Here is a 14,647-nt window from a genome sequence, read left to right on the forward strand (position 1 = left end):
TTACAAGATCATTTCAGAAAAGACGAGATAACCTGTTTGTGTAGTACATTAGTTGATATTATATTTTACAAGCAATAATACATACAATATCTTTATTTGACATACACCCTCTATATGTGAGTACATATACATGACTTGTAAGCCCATTGGGCTGGGTGACAGATTTTTATTTTCAAACTATGTATTTACTGAATATTTTCTTATTGTCACACGGTACTTTAATAAACAATACTACTACTACTATAACCATCATTTTCATTTTCAAAAATATGCTGGTGTTCCCAGCATTATCCTCGCTAGACTGTGGCTACACCAATGGTAGGTCTGTGATCACACCATGTACTATTTGTTTTTAATAAAGGGCGCCCTCACAGCTTCAATTTAAATTCTCGCTTGTTTAAGCACTGGTTCTCATAAATTGAATTAATTTACAGTAACCATTCTAGGATGCGGTTTGTAAATGCAATTTTCCATCACAGCTGTGGTTGCAGCTGGTCATGGGCCAAACAGGCAACTGAAATTTCTTGACGCAATTATTTCATGGTGATGGTTGTCTTCGTTATTAATATGTACATTGAAAATTACCATCTTCAAGTCCAAGTTCACAACCGAAATCAATAAAAAAAAAAAACTGAAGAAATCAATCCACCGGTAAAAATAATGAGTATACTACAACACGGGGAGAGTGACGTCATTATTCATTTGCGCATTCGAAAATTGATTAATTCCATCAGTTTAACCAAGCCTCCGGAACTACTCGCCTCGTATGATGTGTTCGTCTTTTTACACGGGGTTACCCGGTTAAGCACTCTCGATTAGCAAATACTCGCGAATGTGACAGCACACTAATATTCTACTAGGGCTGAACGTAAGTGCGTGTATGTGTACAAATGTTGTGCACATTCGCCAGTGACAGTAATAAACAAGCCCCGATGTCGGGTTGCAAGCGCGTGCTGCCCGGTTGAGTCTCATGGTAAGGTGGATGACATTTGGTGCTAAAAAAAAGGACAAGTATTAACCCGACGATCGCCTAAAATTGGAGGAAACATTCACTTTTAAGGTTTTTGTTTTCGTTTTTGAGACGCTGCGGAAGGATCGATACTGCAGATTTTTATCACCGCTATGACGCTAAAGCACTTCGCTCTTATCTCACGTTTCAAGTACGCTTAACCGGGATTCCCACCTTGATAGAGAGACAGTGCATAGTCGAGTGCAATGTGCATCGATTGATTCTCAGAGCGTGGCGTGGCGAAGGTGGTCTTCGAATGTACCAAGCGTGATGATGTACGCGACTTCGGAATCGTTGCCAATATTAAAGATACACCCAAAGTGACTTTACATGTGTTATGGACTGGTGTAAAATGGAGGAGACACAAAAGTGTTACGTACTTTTTGTTTTATTTACGTGCATTGTAGCGGCTGTAGACGGTGGTCTATGCCCGGATGGGGAGACTTGGAGTGCTGTTTTTCATAAATGCATCCATTGCGACTTATGCAAGGACTTTCCAGGGGATTTAGCATGTGAAAACTGTAGTTGTAAGTATAATTTATATTTTTCGTGTGCACATTCACTTAATTTAAAAAGCAACGCGCATACTAGTATTCATATCTTAGCGGGGGTAACACCATCCCCATTAGCTTGCACAATACCCGTTGATGATGCACACGCGGCGTAAATTTCTCTGCACTGTAACTCGAAATGACACTTTTCACACAGTCTAACCCTGCTGGATGATGGAGTTGTTGTCAGCATTATAACTTCTACCATGTTCTTCCATGGGAGCTCTGCGCATTGTCGCCAAAGTTATCTCAATAACGGAAGGGAGACATTTATAGTTTTATCCGGGTGCCCCCAAAATTCAACAAAATCATCAATCATTGCCAAACATTGATCGTTATAAAACAAATTTATTGACCAATTACATATATATATATATATAATGTACAATCTATTGTAGACTCTATGATATGGACAATTTCGAGGCCAAAATGAATTGTTTAACTAAATTATAAATATGTCGCTTTCAGTTTCTTCCACCAAAATTCAAATGCAATTTTCATGAACATTCCTATACGAGTCATGGCAAGACCCGACTAAGATCTGATCTATTGCCGTGACAAACACATAGCTCAACATTAAAAATTGAAAAGCTCATTCTCAATAATCATCTCATTTTGATACTGTGTTGTTTAAGTTTTTTGTTTATCTCAATTGAAATGTAACAGCTACGCGGGGAGTTCTCAGAATTGGGTCACCCATGTATGAACGGGATCTAGAGATGACGGAATCGCTAGAGTATCAATAGGGCATCACTTTACATGCAGTACGTATATAAATAAATACGTCAGAGTCCCGTTGGATACACCTGTCATGTACTCCCCGATGGCATATTTTGAGGTTGCCCAGTGGAATACTATAAGAGTCAATAATTACGTAATATATGCGGAGGTCGTCTTAATCTTATAGACAGACTCGGTGTCTCGGGACGGCACGTACAGAGATACTAAGCGGGACACGTGTGCACGCAGGTTGGGTCGGTACACGGCGTCTCGGGACGGCACGTACAGAGGTACTTGGCGGGACACGTGTGCACGCAGGTTGGGTCGGTACACAGGTGTTCAAAGCGGGAACGTGGATAATTTGTAACGTTTATAGAAGTCCAACACGTTCTCGTCTGAATTGCTGCCATAATCCGTTAATGGGCATAGAGAATATATGTCTTTATATGCACGTTTCTGTTATATATGTCTATGGAGATACTTTCCAGTACCGTCAGATTTAGCGGGGCGCTTGCAAAACATGTTTACCGTGCTGTGTCCAATTTGAAGCATTTTGAGTAATTGTGAACGATTCGCAATTACCGCTGCACATAAAGGGCGGCAGTCGTCACGCCGCGTTCTGTTCTATATGGGACTCATAACGACGTATACAACGCGTGTACAATACATTGTTTATTTACATGATATTCGAATACGCGCTGCGCGACGACCACCGCGCTTAACATCAGGATTTCGAGGCATCTCTATATTTAGCCGAACCTTGTATAAACAATGATGGTGTTTGAGGACCGAATCCGAACTTAGAGAAGTCCATGGTGTATCCATAAGTCGGTGGAGCCAACGAGTGGTGGAGCTTAAACATCTTCCCTTCTTTCTTGAAAGCATTTTCCAGGTGTAGATAAATTGACCCACTAATTTATACTGAAGAGGGAAATTGAAAGCTGTTCATAGCCTACTCCGACTAGATAATTTCGCACCCCCTAGATTTGTGTGTTTGTTCATCCACTTCCCAAATTTCTCCCATATGTATTTTTAATAATTGATTGACAGCTTCTGTCAACCTACTGCAGACTCAAATCTGTTCTATAAACGAACATTCACGTCACAAGCTCAAAATTATGCAGTTAAACGTGTCCAAAAATATCTAGGACGATACTCCACCCTCACTAAAGTTTTACAATGTCCCTCACTTGAAAAGAATCTCAACATTTTCTCCTAAACACTAGAAATTGCACTGTGATACAATATCTCCCTGTCTTACAAATAAACCACGTCAGGCCGTGTGCGTCATACGTTCGAGCTATAAATGTAAATCTCGCGTGATAAGGCGACGATTTCTTATCGTTGATGTTGTGCCAAATTGCCTTCGTGTCATGAGGTAATAATTTTCCAGCGTATCTTTTTATTTCTGTTTGTGTCATTATGTTAACTGTGATAAAGGCCAAATTCAAACTGTGTGTTACATTTCCCCAAAAATAAAGCCGCAGAATTATTCCGTTTTTGTTTCAAAACCACTGCAGCCAGTGTAAACTATAAGACATTCCATCCATTTGGCTCAACACTAAATTTCACGAAAATACATAAAAATGTGATAGATGTTGACGCTGGGTTAAATATAGTATATTTTGTGTTACATGTATCACTCAGCTTCAATATTTATTCAAGAAACACGAGGCGCATGCAATACCCATCATTTACCTGTGTCTCTATCTACGCATGCGCAATCATAGCCACAAATACAGAAGGCCATATGGTCTGCAGTACACAATTTGATAGCAATTGAGTGTGTATACGGATCTTGAGTGATGGCATGTCACTGTAGCCGGAACTGACAACGTATGGCGCATCATCGTACCATGGAGCGATATGCTTTGGCCATGATTATTCTCATTAATGGCAAGCCTATTCGTTAACAATAATAGAGGGACTGTCTCAGCCAATAATAGAGGGACTGTCTCAGCCAATAATAGAGGGACTGTCTCAGCCAATAATAGAGGGACTGTCTCAGAAAATAATAGAGGGACTGTCTCAGCCAATAATAGAGGGACTGTCTCAGCCAATAATAGAGGGACTGTCTCAGAAAATAATAGAGGGACTGTCTCAGCCAATAATAGAGGGACTGTCTCAGCCAATAATAGAGGGACTGTCTCAGCCAATAATAGAGGGACTGTCTCAGCCAATAATAGAGGGACTGTCTCAGCCAATAATAGAGGGACTGTCTCAGCCAATAAATAAACGTTATCGTAAAATGTTGATTATAAAAATAGTAAGTTTCGCCAGTTTTGAAATCTAGAATTTTGGAATCATTGGTTGCTAAGAAAAATAACTTATCATTTCAAGGAATAGATGAAAAGAAAAACTAATTGCGGGACGATTGTGAAAAATCACAAGGAGAAATTGAATATGGATGTTGAAAGAGAGCACTGACCGGGCCACTAGAAAAAAAACTCCGGAATCATTGTTAAATTTATCTCTTATATTTTGAAGACTTTACAGGCACGTTATTTTCATGCTCAGTCAACGTTTTTTTGTTTCCCCCAAACACAACTTTGAAGATTAGTGATAACCAAAACACCATTCAGATATCTCAATGGTGTATATATTCATGGAAATCTGAAATTAAAGAAAATATTAAATGTAAATTGTTGATGAAAGATTCATGATAGTATTGTTGAGATTTTCTATAGAAATGAAACAGTTAAATATAAATGTGATTATCCGAGACTTGAATAAAGTGACAACTAGATCAAGATATAGATTTAAATTTAGGCTTGAAGATCGGAAACGTGAGAACCCATGGTGAAATGACTGTGACGAGAGAAATGATTTGCTTAATAGTTTTGGCGTACAAGTAACAATAGCGAGTTGGTAAAGGCAGTTGTGAACCAATTCAAAAGTCTATGTAAATGCAAAATTAAAGTCAGATCATCTATTACGAATTACTTATTTGATCTTCGTACGATATGACGCCACGCTGTTCTGATGAACTATTAACACTTTAATGTGCACTTCTGTTGATACATGAGAATCTAACAAAACATTGTTGAATGACACTGTTATATCATTGCAAAAAGTAAATCGCGCGATCAAAAGGCTTCGAAACTAGAAGGCCCCAGACACAGATTCTTATGCTGCAGAATTCTTTGAAAATCGTTAAACATAATTTATTTATTTGATAATACTCTTTAGTTAATTGTGGTGTGCACCCAAATAGTTGGCGCAAAGTTATACTTGCACCAGTGTGTAATGTCTAATGCTGCAGCAAATATCTATAAAGATATTTCATTATTGTCGCGAAGTATATAATAATAACAATAATAACAACAACAACAACAACAACAACAATAATAATAATAATAATAATAATAATAATAATAATAATAATAATAATAATAATAATAATAATAATAATAATAATAATAATAATGTCTTATAACATATATCGTGGGCATTCTTTGTCTGAGCACAGATTGATAACCCACAGTCGGTTTTCATGGTAACGTTGAATGTTTTACGTGACATGTATTCCAAGCTAGATGTACGTGACAAAGGATTTGACGGAATATTTTACTGTAATATTTGAACTAGTCAAGGTGTTTTCAATATTAAATAAATTACAAAGTTTTTATGGATAGTGTACCCAGTATGTAAATGAGGATTATCCGTAATTAGCATACTAATTTATGCTGATGACGTATCATGCGTGACTGGTAAATCTATAAAATTGCAGCTCTGAATAACTCTGCAGCTAATAAGCTTTGAAAATAAATCTTGATATATGTCAATTTAAAATCATTATTTTCCTGAATGAGGTAAACTACGTAGATATGAAAAATAGTTTATATTAGATGGACAGACTGTAAAACATATATAATTATATGAAATTCTAATTTCGTCACGGTTATCACCTGCTAAATCTAATCTGGTATTTTAAGAATGAAAGCATCATTTCCAATACAAATAATCATTAGACAGCTGGGTGGTGTTCCGTTCGGAAATGATTTTAAACTCTTTGACGTTGTTGTTCCAGACATCTGCTATCATGGAGCAAATGAAATATAGGTTTTTCAATATTCTGACCGTATTAAACGTGTTCAATTTGAATTAGATTTTCACTTGGTGTGAATAGCCGTGCCTACAATCAATCAATAATCGATACCTACATGGCGTGTGTATTTTGAATATTACGTCGCGTAATGATTTAAATTGTAAAAATGGGCCCGGGAATGATAAATATCACAAAGCGTGCTACTCGATGTTGTAAAAAAACTAATATAACGCGAGGTTGCTAGAATTATTAGAAAATAAAATAGATTTAAGACTGTCTCTTTTAAAAACCCACAATAACATCGATTGTCTTATTTTCAGAAAAGGAGAGTATATGTCCAATATAATCATACACTAGTAGTTAAAATGTCACTACTTTTTCAATATATATTATTGCTCTGAGTACTGTATTCAAACTTTTTGTTTCTGGTCCGCTTTATTGTATTGTTTAATGTATATTGTAGCTAGTACTAGGAATACATTATAATGATACTGAATACCCCCAAATGGATAGTTGTATACTAATTTAAACATCACAGATTTTACAATGTTTTTCGAGAGCCGCGCGTGCGCTCCGACCTTAAAGTGAAATTGATGGCATAACAGACGAGGATTCAATTCGAAGCGAGCGTATGCCCCGAAAGATTGAGGGTAGCAGGTCCGATAATCAATTACCTAATGACAGATGATATAGACTAAAAAGACTATATATATATATAATTGTATGGTCGGGTGGACGTATTCCAATCTGCTCGTGTTTAAGACCTTACGCACCCAGTCACATAAATCATGATGCAATTACGGAAATAACATATATAACAAGTCAGGCATTCCCTGATTTACGGTACGTTGCTTGAGCCAGCACAATGTTTAACAACTACTTGGTGTTTTAAGAGCGTCTTCTACACCTGCTCTTGAAACGATCGATGTTGAAATGATCAAGACATTTTCCATTGAAAAATTTCTCGTTTACCTGACCTCGTAAGTTTATATTGCACAGTTAAAACTGTCTTTGGAGAAAAAATGAACATGTTCTTTTCAAATATAAAAAAAAAACATTGTATTTTTTTAAGTTCAGGTGATGATGGGTTTTGTAGAACAAATTTCAAACAGAATTAATCAGTGCTTCACCGACCATTTTAAAATGGAATTCAAGTATTAATAGAGTAACATATTTCTAATAAGGTGGCCTCTCGGTAATGTACACAGATAACACTGACTCGAAGATAGGCAATTTTTCGGTTGATCGTATATTTATGTCTTTTGGGTATTTTTTTTCAATGGAGCAATAATAGTTGGAACATGTAGCTATAAGGTTCTTGTTAGGTCATTGTTGGAGCAAGTCGACATATTTCGAGTTTAACAACATATACTGCTGAGTTATTTTTGTGATTTTTGAAGGGTTATTTACTTTTGTAAAGTTATTGGGCTCATAATTTTGTCAAAATTAAATCTGAAACACATAAAATCCCTTCTTTAAACAAATATGAAAAACTACTTGTGTAACGGGAAACTGTACACTTTGTTTTTGAGATAAACAGTCTGGACGCAAACAATAACATTGACTTATTAGCAATATAATTAGCATATAATCCTTTAACGACGGAAACAGTGCATGCTAACGACGTGATCATATCAGCACAGTTGACTGTAACACTCAAATTAAGTTCAGGACGCCAATGCACTTACAACACCCTTCGCGAATGGTCGCCGGTGTTGCATCCGTGTAACGTGTTCTCGACTGTTTTACGCCGACACAACTATTACGTAATAGTTACGTAGATGCCGATACCCCCTCAAGGGGTTCAAACTTCACCATTTTTAAACCCTTTTTTGGTCGACGTTACGTGTTCACATGTTTTTTCTCTTTAGTCTTACGTCAGCAAAAAAGAATGCAACAAAAGATGTCAACGCAGTATTCATTTATTTAATGAGCAAACATTCAAAAATGGCAACCAGAGAGGCTTGCGACCCTTTTGGGAAATCATACAGTATAGTTTTTCATTGAAATCAGCAGATCGATTAGCAGTGATTTTAGTTTAATCATCTCAATTTATAGTACAGTACAGACTAGTTTTTATCGTCACAATGATCTGTATCTAAAAATAGCTCCATGGTCATGACCACAGCAGCTTTATTAGCTTTATTTACATTGATGGTTTACAGTGGATCAATTCTGAGTAAATGTAGCAGCATCGAACACAACGAATCAGACACACTATCACGAGACTCAATTTACCAGTCTGCTGTGAACATGAGATAATCTTGATCGTCGATCATGGCATTTTTCATTTCCGGTGAATCGAATCCTCACATAATACTTAAATTAATGCATTGTGGGTATTTGCCGTGCGCGCCACTGTGACGTGGCAACCGTTTCCGTAAACAAAGGGTGCAAAATCCGCCCAACCATACTTACATATATGCATTTATAAAGAAAAGTTCAGTACTATTAAAGGGCGGTGGTCGTCGCGCGCGACCCGTCATGTTCGCGCGTAAACACGTTCTTTGTTTATACGAAATTCGAACAGCCGTTGCACTACATTCATCGACCTTTCCTTTCTCTGTTGCAACAGCGCATGCTCACTGTAGCTTACTTATCGCGGATTAAAGTTTGCTCAATCATTGATCCGTGGTTAAAACTCAGCTTACAGCAAAACAGGTGAACCCGTAAGAAGTACAATGATGTCACGACAGTAATCTACAATCGAGGTTGTCTTTTTATGTATCCGTGTCTATAAAATGGGGAATCTTTTAATTGGAAGTATCGGAACGTTTTTATAGGTGGGATTTTGAGGGATCTGTAAATATCCGCTTATCGACTATGGACAGCATTGTGCGAACGAACATACCATTATATGCGAGTCACGTGATCCCAGAAAGAACTATAATTTACACGATACTCGAAAGTCACGCGGAGAAAATGCTGTTGTTGCTTCGAGAGATTAGTTAACCTGGACTAGGACAGCATTGTAGAGGGGTTAATTGGGCACGTTACTAATAACGCATGTCCAAGTTATGTTTGTTATGTCAATTATTATATCAATCATACACGACGCTTTTGGAAATGAAAAAGATAATAGTCACAGACTTTGCAATTCTAGATGTCATTGTAATTTTGACACGAAAGCCATTTCAATATGACATCATTCCGACTACACTAGGCTGAGAAAGACGACCTGGTTTCACAACGGAGACACGATAATATTCCGTTCAACAACATATAGTTTCCCGCCAGATTTGTTATGTCAAATTGTGGACATTTTCATTGATAATGTTTAAGTACTTCTACAAGTTTTTCTTTAAAGATACTGAAGTTCTGTGATTCATTGAGAAGTGGTACCAAAATACGACATTCCTCAAAATATTTAAGATTTCCACATTAGTTGCCAGATCTATATGATAAAAACAGTTTTTGTAGACACAATTTCATAAAAAAATTTTTGGAGCGAAATTCTTGATTTGAATGTAAAGAAAGCAACGTTGACCGATAAAATTAGTTGAACATTCCACTCGTTATCAAGCCTCGTCTACCAGCAATTACTCATCTGATTTTATCAGTAAGCACACTACGGAAGGCAAAAACCTACAGTATAAATAAATATCGAATCAATAATAAGATATCATTCCTAGCATACAACGCTTATAATGTTTATGACGGTTTTAAAAAAGACCCATAAATTGTCGTTACGGCACATTGATTTTGCCGGTAATAATTCAAAATGGCAGACTTTTAGTGGCGGAAGTGAAAATAATATGACCATTTAATAGACACGTTGTCTCCATTTATCAATGATTGGCATGTGACTCTTTCAACATGTTGATGATTTGGGTGAGGATATCTCTTGTTTTTTTTTTGAGCAATTCAGTATCTTTATGTATACATTGTAAATATACGACTAGTTCTCGTCACACAATGTTAGTCATGCGACTGAGCGAAACTACCTTTTGCGTTTACCTGATTTAAAGTGTAAAACTCTAAACCGACGTCACCGCATTCTGGAGTTGACGTAAACAGAAATAGGTTTTCATTTTCTTTTTGTGGTCAATTAATCAATTTATAAGTTGACATCGCCTGTACAGATTATAGGCTTAGAGATGAGAAGCTTTGATCCCGTGTGACGTTAGGGATTACGAATTTGTTCTTTTTTACAACTGCGTTATGGCATTTGACGCATATTTATTTATAATCGTTGGGGACCCCAGGAATGTTTAGAATGGTGACATGGTTTATAAAATGTAAGGAACCTGATGATGTTTTTCTGAAGAACCCCGTGTGTTCAGCAGTGGATATGTTGTTAGCCTATGTAGCTGAATTGGTTTTCTTAGGTTATCTTCTCTTTGTGTATTGTATTTGATCTGTTCAAAGTTGTCCTTCGTGACAAACATTATAAATATTTTTCTTGTTCCGTGTTGAACTATCTACATGATACAACCATCCAGATACCGAGAGGTGCCTTTAATTCTGCATCAAATATCAAAAAAAAAATAATAGCCGTCTTTGCGCCCATCTACGTCAAGTTGACCACCGAGGGCGAAATTGAGAAATAAGCCGAGCGTTCACACATACATTTTGGCACGTGCCGACTCGGTCCCGACGCTCGTCACCTATCGGAATCACTAACATGAACGCCACTACCGATACTGCTCACAGCGTGTCATTCTAAGCGCACATTTATTTCTTTTATCGTGATCGTAACCAAACACTGTGTGTTATTGTCGTTACGGCACATTGCTTTTGCTGCTAATAATGCAAAGAGAAACAGTATATAAGTATAGTGCACAGTGTTAGTCATGTGACTGAGCCAAAACTACGCCATTTTAAGTGTAAAACGCCAAACTGACGTCACCGCTATCAGTGTGTCCTGAAGTTGACGTAAACAAAAATAGGTTTTCATTTTCTTTGTTAGGTCAATAAATCATTTTGTTATAAGTTGACATCGCCTGTATAGACGAGAAGATTACAGGCTTAGAGATAAGAAACTTTGATCCCGTGTGACGTTGGGTGATTATACATTTTTTTCACAACTGTGTTATGGCATTTGACGCAGATTTATATTTGCTGGGACCTCGGTAATTATATTCAGACCCGATGTCTGAATTATGTATCATACCTCATTTGGCAGCACTGAATTACTGCTTCGGTGATTATATTAGCTTGGATCTTGTTATATATCTGATATATAGGCCGAGCTCAAGATAATCTGTACCAGTGACTGGCAATGCCCTTAGTCATGGTCACATGCTAATTACCCTTATAGATACAATCTCCAAAGATAAGTATATTTAACTTCATTATTTTACTGACGATAGTTGCGTTTGCGCACAGCTTCTTAATAGCATGGGCTAAAAGGTCAAAAACGTTAGGCCATGCTGAGAAAACGTGTGCTTAGTACTGGCCAGGCTAAGAAATGGTAAGACCCCTTTATTTTGCAATCTGCACAAAACCATGCTACGGAAAAAACGTGCACACTCGATACGAAACTCATTGAAAACGTGTGTAGGAATGTGCCGCGGTTTTGATTCCCTTTTTTGGACCCGGTCGATTTTTTCGAACCGCGTTTTTTTTAACCTTTGGGGTTCAGGTGAACACCCTAGCGTTATGGGCGATTAGTTCAACCATCAAGAATTTCAACTTCTGTTCACACATCCTTTGTGGCCAATCAAACGACAGTACCTTATCTAATTTGCATAGTAGTAGTAGTAGTGATTTTTCAATCGCAGTCGGACAAAAACAACAACGCAACTTAATTAACAAACAATAACGTGAACGTTAAACAAAGGGATCCTGCAGGTAGGCCAGACTCTCTGGTTCTCGCCACAAGGGGTTACGATCCCCCCTACCAATTCCTAAGCAGAAATAAAACACACTACAATGTATAAAAACTACGTGGACCACACTATGGGTAAATAACTGACTACAAGGATACGTGTTGTTATAAGGTTTTTAATTAAAAGTAAGGAGGATCATAAGATCAACGTGACAGCATGTAAATGCGTGTACCACCCTACGTAGCGTACTTGATGCTCGGTGCCAGACTCACCGTGAAGTTCGTAACCAGATGTTCCGCAAAGCGGGAGTGAAAACCGATTATATACAGATATTGAGTGCTTCTCCATCTCGATTGCATAGTGCACCCCCACAGCCCAAATGTTATCAAATGCATATAACCTATTAGTTAAACGGCAGTACTCAAACTCTAAGTTAAGCGTGGAATGCGTACGATGTTTAAAAATCTCCAGTGGATCAGTAGTTCCCATGTCTTCACGCTTATTCCTGCGACTGAGATGAATTGACATCTTTGCCGTGGCAACAATGTAAATGAACAGTTGATAAGCTTGTTTAGAAATAAAGGCATGTGACTTGGAAGGTGGTAATATAACAAACCACCATAGATGAATGGCTGAATCAGGGAATAGTAGTAGTAGTAGTAAGCAAGCATCCTTCCATCTTTTCAGATGATGGTAGCGCTCTGCATGAGTTATGGCGGTTGACAGCGTCTTTTGTAGCTTTATAGACCGATCCTGGCATGGAAATCGCGGCAACAGTTAGGACATATGAAGGCAGAAGGGTTCCCCTGTTGCAGTTTCTCTTTGCGTGTTAGTCTACTTAACTAGATGCTTCATTCGTCTTTCCTGACCTTTTGCCAGCAATCTGTTCCCAGCTGGCTGGGCTATGCCTGTTAGCTTCAGGCCACGTTTGCAGACATCTCTGAAGCGCAATGCTGTTCGTCCTACTGGGCGTTTTCGTGTCGCTAGTTCACCAAACAGAATGTTTTTCGGGATGCGCCCATCTTTCATTCGGGATACGTGCCCCAGCCAGCGTGGACGTCGCTGACAGAGAAGAAGGTGGATACTCAAGGAGAAGGAACGTTCCAGAACAGTGGTGTTGGGTACTCGGTCCCTCCAAGAAATGCCAAGAATGCGCCTTAAGCATCGAGTATGGAAGCTTTCAGGTGGTTTTCTTGTTTGGCATATGTGGTCCAGGTCTCGCTACTACCACAGTCACTCTACTACAAGCATACAATACTCTACTGGTAGAGTGACTGTGCTACCATGTGCTACCATGAGGAATCGTACTGAGAACGCATGAATGAGTTTTGTATCAAGTGTCAAGTGACTATTGTTCAACACTCTCGTTCCGAGTTTGGTCATCACACCTGCCGCCCTAGCTACCCGTCTGTCAATTTCCCTGTCTAAAGAAAGATTGTTAGTAACCGTCGATCCGAGATACGTGAAGTGATCTGTCACCTCAATCGCTTCTGAGCCTATGGTGACGACAGGTGGCTATGGAACATGATCCTGGCCCACGACTACTGTTTTCTTTATGCTGATGGTCAGCGCAAATTCACTGCACGCATGGCCAAACTGGTTGAGCAACTGTTGCAGTTCATATTCAACATGTGCGACCAGTGCTGCGTCATCGGCAAACAAGAGATAACTAATCAGTACTGAGGGAAGCTTTTTCTTTGCTCTCAGTCGGACCAGGTTGAACAATTTCCCATCACTGCGAGTGTGTAGGTTGGCATATTGAGCCTGAGTAGAGTGACCAAAGGCAAACTTCAACAGAAGAGAGAAGAAAATCAGAGTCGGGCCCAGGACACATCCTTCCTTGTTTCACACCTGACTGAATAGCAGAGGTCAGAGGTCTCTCCTCAAAACTGACTACACCCTGCATATCCTAAGCATTTGCATTAAATTTGGCATTTTGACACTTTCAGCGAAGTTTGGAGTGTCGGATATTCACCAGATCTTGAATTTTAATGGAATTGTTTTTATTTAAAATGACAGTCATACGCGAGATGACACCAATATCGCATCTATGAAATTACGTGAAGAGAATTTCGCCGAGCGAGGAATGAAAGTGAATATACAAATTCAGACATAGTTAACAAAAAACAAAACAATGAAACTTATATGTTGACATGCACCACAGAGTAGATTGCTTTATGGTCGCTCATATGTATAATTATACACAGCTAGTCTGGAATGACATCCGGGCACTTCGAAGGTTCGATCAGTGGGAATCAGTGAGTGATTGGGTATTTATCCCACGCACTACGCTGATTACTAATTGCGGATGCGTACTAATACGGCGTGTTTATTTACTCAGAGTACATCGTCATAACGGACTACACTGACCTAAAATGTTGTACTTAAATCAACTTGCAGCGATTTGGGAACGACGAGAACAGCATACAGATATGTTTCCATACAGTCAAGGCGCCTGGAATCAAAGAGAATGGCGTGCGTTGTACATCATTCGCGTTTATAAAACGATTTCATTTTTCCAGGCTGGTGACGTATTCTGCAATCTGAA

General features: G+C 38.4%; 1 protein-coding gene across 1 annotated transcript in view; it reads left to right on the forward strand.

Moving 5' to 3' along the window:
* Positions 1–269: 269 nt before the first annotated feature.
* The window catches only part of LOC100374185 (neuronal acetylcholine receptor subunit alpha-7-like), a 62,410-nt gene continuing 48,032 nt past the window's right edge, over positions 270–14,647 (forward strand). The window contains exons 1-2 of the mRNA XM_085498370.1: positions 270–318; positions 1,417–1,536. Coding sequence (XP_085354496.1) covers positions 270–318; positions 1,417–1,536 — 169 coding nt within the window. The remainder of the gene's footprint in view (positions 319–1,416; positions 1,537–14,647) is intronic.

The sequence above is a fragment of the Saccoglossus kowalevskii genome, chromosome 4 (assembly GCF_978046115.1).
Source record: "Saccoglossus kowalevskii chromosome 4, keSacKowa6.1, whole genome shotgun sequence".
Taxonomy (NCBI): Eukaryota; Metazoa; Hemichordata; class Enteropneusta; family Harrimaniidae; genus Saccoglossus; species Saccoglossus kowalevskii.